Below are 17117 nucleotides of genomic sequence, written 5' to 3' on the forward strand. Positions count from 1 at the left end.
GGGGCTGTCCCCGTGGCCACAGAGTGTCTTTCCTTCCCACCTTGTAAAATGTATTGGCTTAACATAGCCTTCCCCTGCCTGCTGCCCTCCAGATGTGTTGGAAAACAGATCTCAGAATCCCGGCCAGCTTTGCTAGAATCCCCCAGCTTTCTGTATCCGTCCAGGTGATATTTGAGATTTATAGTGTGGAGGCTGGTGGCTTCAATGTCAGTGGCACAGTGAAACTATTCCGGGTTTCAGTCAGAACCAGTAAGAACTTGGATAACTTCTTCAGGGTTCTAACTGGTTCTGATTGAAACCCAAAGCAGATTCACCACCCACTGACATCAGACTCACCAGCCTCCACTGGTAGCCACCCCCACCCCCCACCTACCCCCCCCCCCCCACACACCTAGCAGGAGTCCTATTAGTTTCAATGGACTTTTTGCATATTTTTCTCTGGTTCATTTTCATAATAGCTGCATTTTAAATTTGATTAGGTGGAGAGGTAACATTGTTTATATTTAATTTGTTTGCTGTTTTGATTCCTTTTTGAAGATAAAGTGGGATGGTGATGTATAACAACAACAACAACAACAACAACAGTATAATGATATGTATTAATAGGCCCTTGGATTTTTATTATACCTGTATACTGTACTGATATATTTCAGTATACATCTGTGCAGCCCTCAACATAAGAGGATTTTGATTCTATAGTAATAATAGCAACAGAACTAGCCAGAGCAGATGTAGGAGTGGTAGTAATTTGTCACCAATCAAACTTCATTTTTGTCAAAAGTCGTATTCTGATATTCTAAGCGGAGTTTTTGCTGAAATCTAACATGTAAAAATTGGATTCTGAAAACAACTGTTTTCTATTGATACTTGTACTTCCTTATGGTTAGGGTTGCTGCCTTTTTTTATAACAAAGACTGTGTGTGCCTTTAACAGTTCTGTGGCAGGTAGTATTCCCAAAGGTGCATAGCTTTGACCACCTTTGCATTTCCAGATTTGCAAAACTATAGCCCTTGAATTCCTACATACTACATAGCTGTTCCAAGTACAGACCTTCTGTCAGTTAAAAAGGTGCCGAAACTATTTAGGTGGGGAAGGGAGGAGAGATTTCAGTAGGCAATGGCTGGGTTAACACAACACGCTAACCCACCCAGTGTGGATTGCTGTTGGACTATGGGTTATTCCAAGACGAACAGAATGTCGTCTTGGGGCCAGGCTATCTGAAGGAACGCTTTCTCCCATATGTACCTGCCTGGACCCTAAGGTCATCCTCAGGGGTCCTTCTCTGTGAGCCCCTGCCAAAGGAAGTGAGGCAGGTGGCTACCAGGAGGAGGGCCTTCTTTGCTGTGGCACCCCGGCTGTGCAATGAGCTCCCTAAGGAGGTTCGCTTGGCACCTACATTATATGCTTTTAGATGCCAGGTGAAGACCTTTTTATTCTCCCAACATTTTAACAGTCCATAGATAAATTTTAACTTGGTGTTTAAAAATTGTAATTTTGCATTGCTACTGTTTTTATCTGGTTGAGCTTTTATATTGTATTTTATATTATGGTTTTATACTGTTGTTTTACACTTAGAATGGTTTTAATTTTTGTGAACCACCCAGAGAGCTCCAGCTATTGGGCGGTATAGAAATGTAATAAATAAATAAATAAATAAATAAATGTCATCACCAAGAACCTCGGCAGCGGGCCTCTTCTGTAGCGGAACCCACCCTCTGGAAAACTCTCCCTCATGCGGTTTGGGAGGCGGAAAATATAACAACTTTGAAACGTATCCTGAAAACACATCTTTTTAGACAAGCTTTCCCCAGCTTATAACTTTTCCTGGTTTTATGTGACATTTTTTAAAAAAATAATAATAAAGTTTTAATTTTGACTTTGTATATTGTGGTTTTAGTTGTTTTAATTGTGAACTACTTCACTGTTGGGCTGTATAAATACGTAATAAATAAATACATATATAAAATATTGTGTTTTCTACATGCAATGTGTTTTTCCGCAGGGTGGATTATTGTGTTGTCTGAACGTAGCACGTTTTTTGCTGAGTTGCTTGTTAATCATGTAGTGTAGCTTGCTGACCACCCTAAACAACCCAACAACCAGCCCTGGATTGCTCGAGAAAAAATAACCACACTGCATGGTTAACAAGTCACTCTGCAAAAATGCAACTATGTTCACCTTGCTGAAAACGTGCTGCATTCAAAAAAGCCAATAGCCCATGGTGGGTTAGTGTGTTGTGTGAATCCAGCCAATGAAAGCCCATTGCTAAATGAATCACAAAAGCTTCATTTGTGCATATAAAGATCACCTTCAATGTTCATGGCACTTATAGCATAAACAAAAATGGTAGGTCCTCCCCCTAGGACCTTGCAATCTACTAACTCAATCCTTATTATTATTATTATTATTTATTTATTTATAAAGCACCATCAATGTACATGGTGCTGTACAGAGTAAAACAGTAAATAGCAAGGCCCTGCCGCATAGGCTTACAATCTAATACTTACAATCTAATCCTTAGTAATACTTCAAAGCATTAGGCCACAAACACTGAGATCTCTGAAAGTAATGTTTTAGATGAAATATAAGAGAAGGCAGATGTTTCATATGCTCTAGAACTGATTTTTGGGAAGGTAGCCCACAGTAGTCAGATAAAGAGACAAGTGTTAGTAATGAGCTGTGGCAGGAAACCAGTTAGCCAAGCTACAAAAGATCATTCTACGGCTTTACAAAGCATGACTCATTCTTATGACAGCAACTGAAACTAGATTACAGTATATCAAATAAACTAAAAATACAAAAAATGCCATAAGAGTCTCTACCAAGGGAATGACAAATACTGCATAATGGGAAATTAATCAAACACTCACAAAAGCTGTACATTTAAGGGAGTTCATTTTTGGTTTGTGCATATATGTGTGTAATGACATGTAGAAATGAGAGATTCCAGGAAGGCTGAACCATTCTTTCTAGCAATTATTTTTAGTCCTGAGACAGAAAATCAAACCTTAGGAAAGTAATTCAGATGTTTCTGTAGCTGAACCACACTATCTTGTGTGCAGATATAATGGAAGGGCTGCCATTTTTTCAAAGATGAAATAAGAAGTCTAGGGTAAGTTTCTAAGGGAAAAAACACCTTAAAAAACAACAGTATTTTATTGAATTCGAATCAGAATCTATAAAAAGGTATATACCCAATCAGTACCTAATTAGCAGTTCTATGAGGCTATTTAAATAAACCCCAATATGGCCACATATGAATCAACAAAATAGGAGGGAGGAATGCATCCCCTCAAGAAGAGGACAGCACTTTGCACATGATAATCTATATGTATAGATGCAAATTTTAAAAATAATATTACAATTTAGGGTGCAATGCAGCATCCCCACCTATTTCTGTCTAAACATGCATAGGATTGCACCCTTACCTAGAAATGCAGTACATCTCACTATACTGACAAAGGCTGTGACCGGGTGACCTTGTGCCTGTCTGTTCCAACTGCTGTTAAGGTGTTAACTGTTGGTGGACAACAGTTTTTATCATTCTTTGTCTTTAAATAGAACTGGACTGGAGAGTCCCTCAAATAGAGGACTGTCCGCTGTAAAAGAGGACACACAGCCACTGTAAGCTTAGTTGAAGCCCAAGTGTGTGCACGTGTGTGTATCAGGATGTCTAGATTTTAATCCTTTCCAGGTTGTTGTTATTAACAAAGGATTTAAAATCTGCTGAAAGATGTGATGGAGAATATGTCTATGCTATCATTTTAATGAGGACTTATGTGAATTTTCTTAGGACCCATAGAGAGAGAGACAGGGTTGAATCCAGACCCAGTCACGCTTAGAATCGACCCAATGAAATAGTTTCATTTCTGCACTGCCACATAGCTGAAGCTCTCTGGGTGGTTTACAACAATTCATAAAAATACAACATACTAAAAGCAGTCTAAAAAAAATTAACATAGAAAAATTAAAACAACGTAAACAGCTAAAACAATTTAAATAAGCAATGTTTTCCCCCCTAATAGACCTGTTCTAAAACAGATGACATACATGCCTCATCATATACTGTTAAATGCCTGGGAGTAGAGGGTGGCCATTAGGGAGCTCATTCCATAGCCGGGGGGCCACCACTAACAAGGCCCTCTCCCTTGTTGCCACCTTCTGAACCTCCCTTGGAGGTTGCACTCCGAGAAGTGGCAAAGATGTTGATCATGTTGTCTTGATACGTTCCATTCGGGAGAGACATTCCATCAGGCATTGCGGTCAGGTATTTTATTGATGATGGATTTAAAATCTGCTGAAAGATGTGATAGAGAATATGTCTATTATTTTAATGAGGATTTGTGTGAATTTTCTTAGGACACACACAAACACACACACACACAGAGATAGAGAGAGAGAGAGAGATTGGGTCATACTTAGTCATAGACTCAATAAAATTAATGGGACTACTCTAAGTACAACTAACAGCTCCATCAGACGGGGAAATCACAGTTCCCTACCATCGCTTCTCTGCCCTTCTTTTGTTCCTCAATACTTCTCTTTCGCATGGAGAAGAAAGAGGAAGTAAACAACGTTCATATGGCCAATTCAATGGACCGTTTCATTATGCCGTTTCTCCTGCACACTGCAGGAAATGGTGGCATGTTCCATCTCTAAAAATAAAACAGATTTACCAGAGGGTTTTTTTGTCACAGGAAGAAGGCTAGAAGGGGCCAGAGACACACGGGAGGCAGACAATGTGAACAGAACCCACAAAAATTCGTGAGTGCCCAGTAATGAGCATGCAATAAAACACTCGTCTGATGACACTCTAAGGTTGCATCCAACCCATTAACTTCAAATATAAAGTAATTTGAAAACGTCTTTCCTCAAGGAATCATGGAACATGTTGTTCTATATGGGAATTGGAAATTTCTGATCTCTCCCACTGAGCTATAGTGCCTCTGCTTGCTACGGCCACCTTGCTGCTTCAGCTTGGCTGCACATTACCTGCAGCAGCTACATACTGCCTGTTATTTCTGCCTCTCATGGTGGGATAGCATGATTGGACATTCTTAGGTAATACAGGTTTACTCACTTTCCTATCCACAACTATGGCCCCAGGTTCACCCTTGCCTTGACTTTGGAAGTATCACAAGCTTTATTCTGACTTGATAATTCAATATGAGATGAGTCACAGCTGCATCTATTAACTGAATCCATTGAAAAGCTCTGTGTTTAAGTTGAGGTATTAGATGATATGAACATTTTCATAGAGGGGAATTGAAATGGCTTCCTCAAATTCACCACCCCATTCACAAAAACTTGTGTTGGGGAGAGATTTTAAGTGTTGTTGTTGTTGTTGTACTTTTTGCTGCCACCCAGGAGGCAGTGGCTTCCAGCCTCCATTTTTCTTCTCCAGAATGCCTCTGGAATCACGATGCAGCATCTTTCCAAGAGAGCTTCTGGTGGGGGGGAAAACAGCAGCCCCCATTTTTTCCCCTTCAGAAACTCTCTTGGTGTTTTCAAGGGCATTCTAGGAATGAAAAATGGCAGCTCAAGGAATGACCTCTTCCACTAAGCACAGTAGGACAAAAATAAATATTTTTTTAAAGTAAGACTGCTGCTACTTCCCTGTCACCAAAGCTAACTGCCCCCTGGAAGTTGCCTCCCCTTTTAGGGCAAAGTCACACACACTAAACATAAGTTGAGCATTTGACAACTCAAATTTCTGACTTGACTGTAGTTTGTATAAGTTGGGTATGACTACATGACATTTCTGTAGTACATAGGGAGACCATATGAAAAGGAGGACAGGGTAGAAAAGGGAATTTCAGCAGGTGTCATTTCTATGCATGCAGCACCTGGTGAAATTGCCTCTTCATCACAGCCGTTAAAGTTGCAGGAGCCCTGCCCTCTTTTGTATCTGGTCATGCTAGCTATACTCCTGCAGCTTTAACTGTTGTGATGAAGAGGGAATTTCACCCGGTGCTGCATACATACAACAACCGACACTGCTGAAATCCCCTTTTCTATACAACTTTTAAAGACACAACAGCCCTGTTCTCCTTTTCATATGGTCACCCTAGTAGTACATTAATGCTACAGAGAAAGAGATTATAGAAATAGGTGTTTCAAAAGAAAAAGGCAAACAGTGTAGAAATTAACAGCATGCTAGCTTTGGATTGATATGACATTTATCTTCAAAAGCGATGTCGTCAAACGTCATGGATGAATGAGTAGAGATCAATATTATAGAATTAAGTTCTCTGTATACTTAGATGCTTTGGTTGCTGTCTTTTGTGGTTGCTGTGAAAGGTCAAGACGGAGTTTCACAGTATAATGCTAAATACAAAACAAGGAAAAGGCAGAACCTTTGTTTCTTACGACTTTGCAATTATTACAGGTCATGATAAAGCTGCTAATGGTATTTGTATTTGATCATTCACTTCAAAGAAGATAATGTGACTTTTACAATATGCTTTTTTTATCCATATGTCCTTACAAGTTCAAATGAATTATCTATTCTTCTGAAAAGAAATATCAGATAAATGTGATTAAAGTAATTTCCTTGTACTCATTATTGATTGACTAAGAGAAATCCTTGCTAATCCTCAGAGGAACAGAATTTATTTCTTCACATGACAAAACAGAAAAGGCTTATCAGAGTAACAGAAACATTATTAGGAATAAGTAATTTATGTATTTAAAAATGATTTTACACCGTTTGGTGCGAGCAAGAAAAGGAATTTATTTGATCCAAAGGTCTTTCAAAAAATATGAAAAAGGCCAGTATTTCAGCTAATCCCTTCCATCACAAAGATGTGATAACTTTTTCAGCTTTGCAGTACTTATGTCCTCTTATTATTTTAAAAAAATGCAGCAAATATGAGTATAGAATATGTAGCAAACATGAGAGAAGGCGGCATAGCTCAGTGGTAGAGCACATGCTTTAACATGAAGGTCCGAAGTTCAACCCCCAGCAACTCTGGGATTCATGTCAATCAATGTAGGCCATACTGAGCCATATGGACCAATGACAGCTCCTATGTTTCTAGTCACTGCACAGTCAACTTAGTAAAGTCCTTTAGTAAAGTCGTTTCAGTAAAAATACCCTCGTCTGTTTTTTTAAATACAGGGCATTGCCCCACGACCTCTGACTCTGAGACAGGGCAAGTATATCACTTAAGCTGCAATGAATTTGCCAGACATTTCCAGGACAAAATCTTTGACATCCTCCAGGACTTAGACTCCAGTGTTATAGCAGTCGAATCTAGTGAGGTATCCAGAGCGCAGGCTTGTCCTGTTTCCTTGGATGAGTTTCAGTTGGTACGGCTCAAGGACGTGGACAAAGTGCTTGGACAGGTTCATGCGACCACCTCTATACTGGATCCTTACCCCTCTTGGTTAATAAAAGCTAGTAGGGATGGAACAGCCGGCTGGGCCAGGGAAGTGATTAATGCCTCTTTACGAGAGGGAGTGGTCCCGGGCTGCCTGAAAGAGGCGGTGGTGAGACCACTCTTAAAGAAACCTTCCCTGGACCCGGAAAATCTTAATAACTATAGGCTGGTGGCAAATGTTCCATTCCTGGGCAAGGTCCTTGAGTGGGTGGTTGCGGGCCAGCTCCAGATACTCTTGGATAAGACTGATTATCTGGATCCATTTCAGTCGGGCTTCAGGCCTGGTTTTGGCACAGAAACAGCCTTGGTCGCCCTGTATGATGACCTATGTCGGGAGAAAGACCGGAGAGGGAGTGTGACTCTGTTGATTCTCCTCGACCTCTCAGCGGCTTTCGATACCATTGACCATGGTATCCTTCTGGGACGACTCCCTGAGCTGGGAGTGGGAGGTACTGCTTTGCAGTGGTTCCACTCCTATTTGGCGGGTTGGATACAGAAGATGGTGCTTGGGGAACATTACTCGGCCCCGTGGACTCTCAAGTATGGGGTCCCACAAGGATCGGTTTTGTCCCCCATGTTGTATAACATTTACATGAAGCCGCTGGGTGCTGTCATCCATTGCTTTGGAGTGTATTGTCATCAGTATGCTGATGACACACAGCTCTATTTCTCCTTTTCATCTTCAGCAGGAGAGGCTGTGGATGTGTTGAACCAGTGCCTGGCTGCGACAATGGACTGGATGAGGGCTAATAAACTGAAACGCAATCCAGACAAGACTGAGATGCTGTTAGTAGGTGATTCCGCTGACAGGATGGGGGGTGTTCTACCGGTTCTGGATGGGATTGCACTCACCCTGAAGGAACAGGTTCGTAGCTTGGGGGTTCTTTTAGATCCATCATTGTCACTTGAGGCTCAGGTGACCTCAGTGGCATGGAGTGCCTTTTACAAACTCCGTTTGGTGGCCCAGGTACACCCCTATCTGGTCAGGGATAACCTGGCTTCAGTTGTCCATGCTCTGGTAACCTCCAAGTTAGATTACTGCAATGCACTCTACGTAGGGCTGCCCTTGAAAATGGTTCGGAAGCTGCAGCTCGTGCAAAATGCAGTGGCCAGATTGATTTCGGGAACCAGAAGTTTCGACCATATAACACCAGCTCTGGTCCGCTTGCACTGGCTGCCTGTATGTTTCCAAGCCCAATTCAAGGTGCTGGTTTTGACCTATAAAGCCTTACATGGCTTGGGACCACAATACCTGATGGAACGCCTCTCCCAACATGAATATACTCGGAGTGTGACAATGAGGGACAGGGCCTTTTCGGTGGTGGCCCCCAAACTATGGCACAATCTCCCTGACGAGGCTCACCTGGCACCAACGTTGCTATCTTTCCGGTGCCAGGTTAAGACTTCCTTCTTTGCCCAGGCATATGGCAGCACATCTTAATCACCCACACATTTATTTTTAACAGTTTTTAATGCTTTATGTATGTATGTTCTGCATTTTAGAATTTTAAATTTTGTATACTCGTTTTTATCTCAATTTTAGAATTTCTGTAAACCACCCAGAGAGCTCTGGCTATGGGGGTGGTATATAAGTGAAATAAATAAATAAATAAATAAATAAATAAGAAAAGCCAGTGTGGTGTAGTGGTGGGCTGGAGACTAAATATGAGTTCTAGTCCCCACTCAGCAATGAAGCTCACTGGGTGACTTTGGGCCAGTCACTGACTCCCCACTTAACCTACAGCACAGGGTTGTTGTGAGGATAAAATGGATATGAGGAGGATCATGTAAGCCACCTTGGGTTCTTTGCAAGAGGGAAAAAAGCAGGACATAAATGTAATAAAAAGGAAATAAAGCATGCGGTTTTGTGTTTGGTTTTTTAGTATCTGGAAAGACCCAGTGCTCCAAGCACAGTGGCGTATACTTTAATGAAGAGCCTTTCACAACAAACAGTTTACTAAAGGAGTGGATGGGAACTGGGAAGCTTTCAAACTGGTAACAGTGAAAGTTGTTTCTGGGGCAATTGATCAACACTACTGCTGCTGAATGTTTTTCCCAAACATCTGCCTAAGTAATACAGTACAGTAGAACTTAAACAATATTAGCTTAGGGACACAAATTGTCTAGTGAAATGAACATACCACATAACTGCGTCCACTCACTTGCTCACATATTCATCCTTCTAGAATAATGATATCACCACGATAGAAGGATGAATGATGAACTTTTATACCTATCATTCATGATGAGTCCACAACTTGGGCAACTATGACCTCATCTACACCAAGCAGGATATTGCACTATGAAAGTCGAATATAAAAGGCAGGAGCCACACCAAGCAGGATATAGCGGTATGAAAGCGGTATGTGGTCTCTGTCAATGGGCCCCAACCGTTGTCAGTGCACTTCAATACCGCTGTAAAGCAGTAGTATGGCTCCTGCCTTTTATATACCGCTTTCATAGTGCAATATCCTGCTTGGTGTAGATGAGGCCTGAGTCTACCATAAAATTTGTGTGACATCCATAAGCCCTTAACAGTACAATCCACTGTATATCAACTTATAAGTAAGCCCTATTGAGTTCAATGGGACTTAAGACCAGGTAAGTGTGTACAGGATGCAGCTTCCAAGTGCTATCAAATGAAATCTTGTAAACTGTTACCCTGTCTTATAAGATCCTAAACTGTGTTGTTTTTGCTTTCAGCTTCAGAAATGGAGGGACTTATCTAAAGTGGACCCAACCTGACTTATTACCAACGTTCATTCTCCTAAAGGCTCTGGCTTTGCTACTACATCCTTGTCAGGATGGCCGAAAAGGCTCCTCCAGGGATAGACAAAAAATCATCAAGGTCTACCCAGTCCCTTCCACCAGAACCAGTGGAAATAATCAGGAGCAAAGCATGTTCAAGGAGAGTCAAAATCAATGTAGGTGGGCTCAACCATGAAGTTCTATGGAGGACTTTAGACAGACTTCCACGAACACGATTAGGAAAGCTCAGAGACTGCAATACTAACGAATCTCTACTAGAAGTATGTGATGACTATAATCTCAACGAGAATGAATATTTCTTTGATAGACACCCAGGTGCTTTCACCTCCATTTTGAATTTCTACAGGACGGGGAAGCTACACATGATGGAGGAAATGTGTGCACTCTCTTTTGGCCAGGAGCTAGATTATTGGGGGATTGATGAAATATATTTAGAGTCTTGTTGCCAGGCAAGATACCATCAGAAGAAAGAGCAAATGAATGAAGAATTAAGGAGAGAGGCAGAGACACTGAGAGAAAGAGACGGAGAAGAATTTGATAATGCTTGTTGCCCAGAAAAAAGGAAAAAACTCTGGGACTTGCTGGAGAAACCTAACTCATCCGTGGCTGCAAAGGTAGGATTGATGATGAGTTTAAATGCACAATGTTTTTTAACGTTACGTATACATCAAAACTGAGAAGCTTCATTGAAAATTTATGATAGAGATTACAAGTAATATAGGTTTAACTGAGAATTTTCTTTTTCTTTTTTTTAATCCTGGGGAGAAAAGCATATAGGTTAATCCAAAAGATTATGTGGTGCTCTGTCTCATGGGTTCTGTGAGTCTTCTGAATCACCTTCCAGTTTCTCTTCTCCATGCTATATGCCAAGCTACCCCTTAAATTTGAGGAACCTTGGGGTGTTTCCTTCAATGGAGATCTGTGATTGAATAATCAAATATGGAAGAGTCCAGTCTTCATGGGCCTTAGGGGAACTTGACTTTGGTAGTATTCATTAGTTAGACTAATGCTTAGTACCTAAGAATGATTTTTAAGGTTGCAGTCTTATTCATGTTCAAGGAGAGTCAAAATCAATGTAGGTGGGCTCAACTATGAAGTTTTATGGAGGACTTTAGCTAGATTTCTACAGACACAATTAGGGAAGCTCAGAGACTGCATTACTAACGAACCCTTACTAGAACTATGTGATGATTAATATCTCAATGAGAATAAATACCTGGGACTAAATCCCATTAAACCCAGTGGGAATTACTGCAGAGTAGATTTATATGATTGAGCTATATTTGTCTTGCTTACCATTTTTCCTTACTTGTTGGGAAGTAATGTGTGATATCTCAGCTCCAACATCAGTTCACTTTCCCTGTGGTCAGTGACTAAATTCCCACAAGCAAGAATAAGCTTAGTAGTAAGTCAACCTTGGATTTCTTTAAAAATCTTAAATAAATCTGTATCTTGTTAATTAATCAGCCTTTTAAAAATAGCTTGGCAAGGCATAATTAAAATGGCAAACTGTCATTGGCAACATGTCTGGTCAAGACAATGTTTGAAAATGAAGACTAACTATTCAATGCTGTGTTTGGACGTAACAATAAACTAGAACTGGAGTATGACAGTTCCATGCTTCTGATTCCTGGTTTATTCTCTGGAAGCAACAGGTACCTTATCTTTCTAGTATATGATTCTACCTGTGTTTGCTCTGACTGATCAAACAACACTGAAACGACTGCTGATGCTGACCCTGAATCTCTACAGCAGTGTATTACTAACAAGCTGTGTGCTGAAGATCCCAGAGACCAGTCTGGAGGAGACGGGGCATGTCATTGAGATGAATCACTCAATCCCCTATAGACCAAGGGCTAGATCAAAAGCTCTCCACAGCCTGGGCAGCTCACTGATCCACAAGCTACTGGTGTCAGATTTGCAGAGTACAGCTGGCCTGCCTTCTGTCTCTCAAGGAAAGCATTGGCTTTGAATGAAATCATCACTGTATAGAAAATGTAATGCTGCAATTTTTACACAAACCAGTCCTATTGTTTTTACTCTGCCTTTGGGAAATGCTTGGGCTGCAGAGAGTCCACACAACTGAGGACAAGGAAGTTTTGATATCTGGGGTGTAACTGCACCTCAATTGGATGATCCCAATTATATATCATTCGTGACTTCCTGCAATGAATACTGGGGATTGTAGTACTGCTAAGAATGGTCTGTTAAAGACTTTTGATTTATTTATTACATTTATATGCTGCACAAGTAGCAGATGCCCTCAGAAGATTTTCAGTCATCATCCAAAAAAAAAAAAAATCACCCCAAACAACAATAAAATAACAACTACAACAATTAAAATATCAAAATGTTGAAAATATTAAAGAGCCAGCAGTAAAGTTAACAATCAGGGCAACAGATTAAAAATGAAATGCCTGCTGGGAGAGGAATGTCTTGACTTGGTATCTAAATGTATACAATGAAGAAGCCTGGCAGATCTCCCTGGGAAAGGAATTCCAGAGACGCCTCATTGCTCCTCAGGAAGCTTGAGGATTTGGTTTTCATTTCATCATAGGGGAATGTGATGACCTTTGGCATCAGCATTAGGACCCTTATACCAGTTCCTATCAACTGCCACCTACGGAATATTGCTCTACTACAGCAGTGTCCCCCCAAGCTGGTGCCTTCCAGATGTGTTCGCCATGCTGGCTGCAAATATGAGGAGTTGTTGTCCAACACATCTGGAGTGTTCCAAGTTGGGGGAAGGCTGCTGTACTGCATGGTCCAGAGATTGAACATCATACCACAAATCACAGCATATGTTTGAATAGTGGATGATTGACTTGAAAACTCTATGCAATTGGACACTCATAGCCTGTGCTAGAGGGATCTGCACATGACAAATCCCTCTAGCAATTATAAGGGGTTTCCCCCTTAGCCCAGTTATGAGCATGCATTCTGCTGAAATCTATTTATTTATTTATTACATTTCTATTCCGCTCCATAGCCAAAGCTTTCTGGGCAGTTCACAAAAATTAAAACCTCAAGGTACAGTGTAAAACAATTTAAAATATAAAAGCTTAAAACTATAATATAAAAGTATGAGCAGCATCTGAGGGGCTGTCTGAACACTCGGAAAGCCCTGGGGTGGATGTATGGGGGAGCAGCATCGATTCTACAAAGGTGCTGTAATCGCACACCCACCCCAGGGCTGAAACTGCAGGGGGGAAAGTCGAGGACTTACCCACCTTTCCTCTCTGGGGTGAGGCGAGGACACACAAGACAGCGTCAAGTCAGCTCCTCACCTTTGCAGCAGAGGCATGTCTGTGTGGTGCTTAGCGGAAGGCAACCTGCAATTGGTCATCTTCCACCAGGAAGAGCTCTGGTCCCTGGATGGCCACCCAGAACCCCCGTGCTCGTTTCCTCGACATTGGGATTAACCAGTGCCACCCTGGGGGAGGGTAAGGGCAGGGTTTGAGAGGGAGGCGACGCCAACCCAGCACCGTGAAGACACCCCCTGAGTTAAAGGATAGTTTACAACTCTGAAATCTGACTGTATATATTGCAATTTCTGCTAAGATTCATCCCCTTGATTTCTCTGTATAGTGCAGAAAGTATTAGCTGTTCATGGGGCATAGACTATATATTGCTTCCTTGAAAGTACCTTTGAACTTGAAGAGTTTGAAAGACATTACTTTAATCGTTCCTTCTCACTTTTCATGTGGCACATCTGCTTTAGAAATCTCCATTTACTAGCTGCAAATTCAGGATTTGTCCCATAGGAACCACATCATAACTAATCAATTAAAGATAGTGTAACTGTCCTTCACCCTTACCAAGCAGCAGAAAGGCTTCATGGGGTTTGTTCATTTGCACAGCATAGTTTTCACAGTTTTTCACAGAAATGGGTGGGAGATTAAAAAAAAAAGTGGCAGGATTAAAGTCTCCAAAAGATTAATTCAAGTTAACATAGATATAGTATGAACAACTATGTAAGCTTACTTTATCCTTAAGAGATGACTTCCTGTAAGCAGAGGGCTTTTCCGTTCTATATTTAAAGGCTAATGTTTATTATGCAGGGGCAATTCATGCAAGACATTACCTTCTCTGCATATTTGGTTCAAACTATGCAATTGAAACTTCACAATATCACTAATAGAGCACAGCAGCATGGGAAAAATACCTGTAGTTCAAATAACTCCAGCGAACTCTGTAAATCTTAAATTCTATAAGTAGATCAAGGTCTTTTAGAAATAGCAATCGTTTTGTCCCTGTGTTAGTTCTTATACCAGTAAATTTGTAGGACCAAGCAGAAAAGGATAGAGAAATAGGGACTTCATTTGCAAACATAACGTGGATGGAATCAACCTGGTAACAACATGGCAAGAGAGCTTTAGCTATTTTGTAGGTCTTTTCCCTCTTCCCTGTTGACATATTCTCTGATAAAGTTAAATAAATATTATGAAAAAACAGGTTTGTTGGCATTGTATGTAGGTTCTGTGATTAATTTCTAACAAGAGAGTTGTCGGGGCTCAGGCCTGCTCTTCTCTAAGAGAAGCCTTATGCCCCATCCCTTGTGTTTTCAGGTAGGCTGTATGCTCTTTTTCAGCAGGGGAGAGAAAACACTTCCTCACAGGAACTCTCCTCTTTATCGTTATTTCTAAAGAAAGGTTCTAGCATTGAAAACAGCTTCTAGAGTCTGGAATGATTAAGCAGAGCCTTGCCAGTAGGGTTGCCAGGTATCCTATGGGTCAAATGGTAAGAATCAGGTGGCAGTAGAACCTGGGACCTCAAAGGAGGTGTCCATGGAATTAGCAGGTGGACCCTGCTAGGTAATATCCACTAATTAAGAGAACTCAAGCCTTTCTATCTAGCAAATCTCCAGAGCTGTTTTCCAACAGGTTTTCTAAGAAATATGTCTTTCTTAGAACAGTATCCAACAATAACATTCCACAAAGTCAAATTGAGTTCTTCTTAATTTTTCTATTGCGCAAATGATTGCCCATTACTCTGGCGCAAATGGTTGTTCCAGCAGTGGCACAACAAGTTGCACAGCAGGTGCAAAGAGGTGCACAGTTGTTTACCTGGCGCATTGCACAATGGGTGCAATAGTTGGATAACCCAAGTGGATGCATTGCACGAGGAGTTGCGCAAGTATAATACCAAACAGCTTGCGCAACCACGCTTGTGTTAGATTCTTCTCTTGAACATAGTTCAGAACTAGTTTCTGCTAGCACAACATTGTTTGTGCTAATGGAATGACACTGTTGGATACTGTCCTTACTATCACCTCACCATCATATCTTTTTTCTTTCTCTGGGAGAGAAAGATTCAAAACTGAAGAATGTAATAGTGTGTTGTTGTTGTTGTTGTTGTTGTTAGGGAAGTGGGGGTGGGGAGACAAGGTGGTTAAAATTTAGAATGGAGAAGAAAGCTGAGGATATAAGGCAGGGGTGCTGAACACCCAGCCCACAGGCCTATTGCAGCCTGTGGAAGCTTCTTGGGTTCCAAGAGGTGTGGCCTGACTTCTAAGCCCCACCTCCTGGAAAATTCTCACTTGCAGGAATGCCTGCTGTTATCACTGATCCCCATTAGACCGAATAGCAGGGATGCAGGATGCAGGAGACAGGTCTAGCCAAGTCTTCCTTTGCACACTCCATGCTGCCCTCAGTGGGAATGGTATGAGGGATGTGGAGGAGCCACACAACTCACCAGCACTGGGAGGTGTCTCTCCACAGCTTGGGGAAAGTGAAAATGGATGGGGTGCAGGATGTTGATGTCACTGGGAGTGGTCATCCAGCCCATGGTGGGCCTAGTGGGGGCAATTTGGCCCCATCTCAAAGATTAGTTCTGCATCCCTGATATCAGTCATGTGGGAAATGGCTTCTTCCCTTGCTTCTGGCTCCTTACCTGGAGATTAAATGCCTTCCCCTGGAGATCTCGTAAGGACGATCATATTCACAAACATTTGATAGAATTTGGAAACCATGGGGCTCTCCCAGTCAGAATTGTATGTATCTAAACTTTCTCGATAGTATCATGCAAGTCTCTCTTGGCAGTTCCCCTGAATTTAAAATCAATCACAGAATTTATCTTTAATCATTCAAAGGCAGTAATAAGTATCCTTTAATATCAGAAAATGCACATGAGTTTAGTGCTTTGCCCACAGATAGTATATTAAGAAATGCAATAGAATGTCAGTTGATAATTGATTTTGTTTTAAAAGCTTGTGTATGTGGATAAGTGAGTCAATTATTAAAATATTATTTACCTTCAGTTCTTTCTGAGTGAGGTATCGTGTAACTAATGATTCAGCATTATTTTTAGCTGGCACAATTACGAAAAAAATAGACCCAGTATTTGAACTATCCTACTTCAGTGGCATTTTAATGCCTTGGTAAATTATATATAAGGCTTCTTTCTGAGCCATATCAGGAACTATTGGCTTCTACTCTGTTGCGACAGTATTGCTGAATATTCTGACATTTGAATCAAATGAACAAAATACTCACTGAAAGTAACCTGTTAGTTATTGACAGTTCTTCAGAACTCGGGAACTTAGTGAAGGTAACACCAGGGACAGCAAACCAAACTCAGACAATCTATCAGTGACTTCCAACAGCTGCAGCAGTGAATATCCCTATTCATCAGATGCAAGCAGGGAAGGGATGGGTCCTGTCATGAGCTTTGAAAAGAGGGCTCCATTGGTTTGGCAGAGTTTTATGAATTAAAGCAACACAAAAGCCATCATTTCACACTACACTGGAAAACATCCATGGGCATGATGGTGTATAATCCTAGGGTAGGCCAGCACACAACATGGGTTGCTCTGTGACAAACACAGCTGACCAGCCATGTATGGTGGCCTGCCAATCGCTCGTCAACCCACCCCCTTTTGCTGCCCAGCAAGGCAGCAAAAAGGGACAATGCTTATTAAGCTCCCAAAAGGCCATTGTACTTAGCTGGTGAGCTGCATTTTCATCT

The 17117-nt window shown here is 41.3% G+C and overlaps 1 protein-coding gene across 1 annotated transcript in view; it reads left to right on the top strand.

Annotated features, from left to right (window-relative positions):
- The window catches only part of KCNB2 (potassium voltage-gated channel subfamily B member 2), a 210972-nt gene that overhangs the window by 9805 nt on the left and 184050 nt on the right, over positions 1-17117 (top strand). Inside the window, exon 2 of the mRNA XM_063130849.1 lies at positions 10086-10765. Coding sequence (XP_062986919.1) covers positions 10187-10765 — 579 coding nt within the window. The 5' untranslated portion in view covers positions 10086-10186. The remainder of the gene's footprint in view (positions 1-10085; positions 10766-17117) is intronic.

Source organism: Elgaria multicarinata, chromosome 7 (genome assembly GCF_023053635.1).
Source record: "Elgaria multicarinata webbii isolate HBS135686 ecotype San Diego chromosome 7, rElgMul1.1.pri, whole genome shotgun sequence".
NCBI lineage: Eukaryota > Metazoa > Chordata > Lepidosauria > Squamata > Anguidae > Elgaria > Elgaria multicarinata.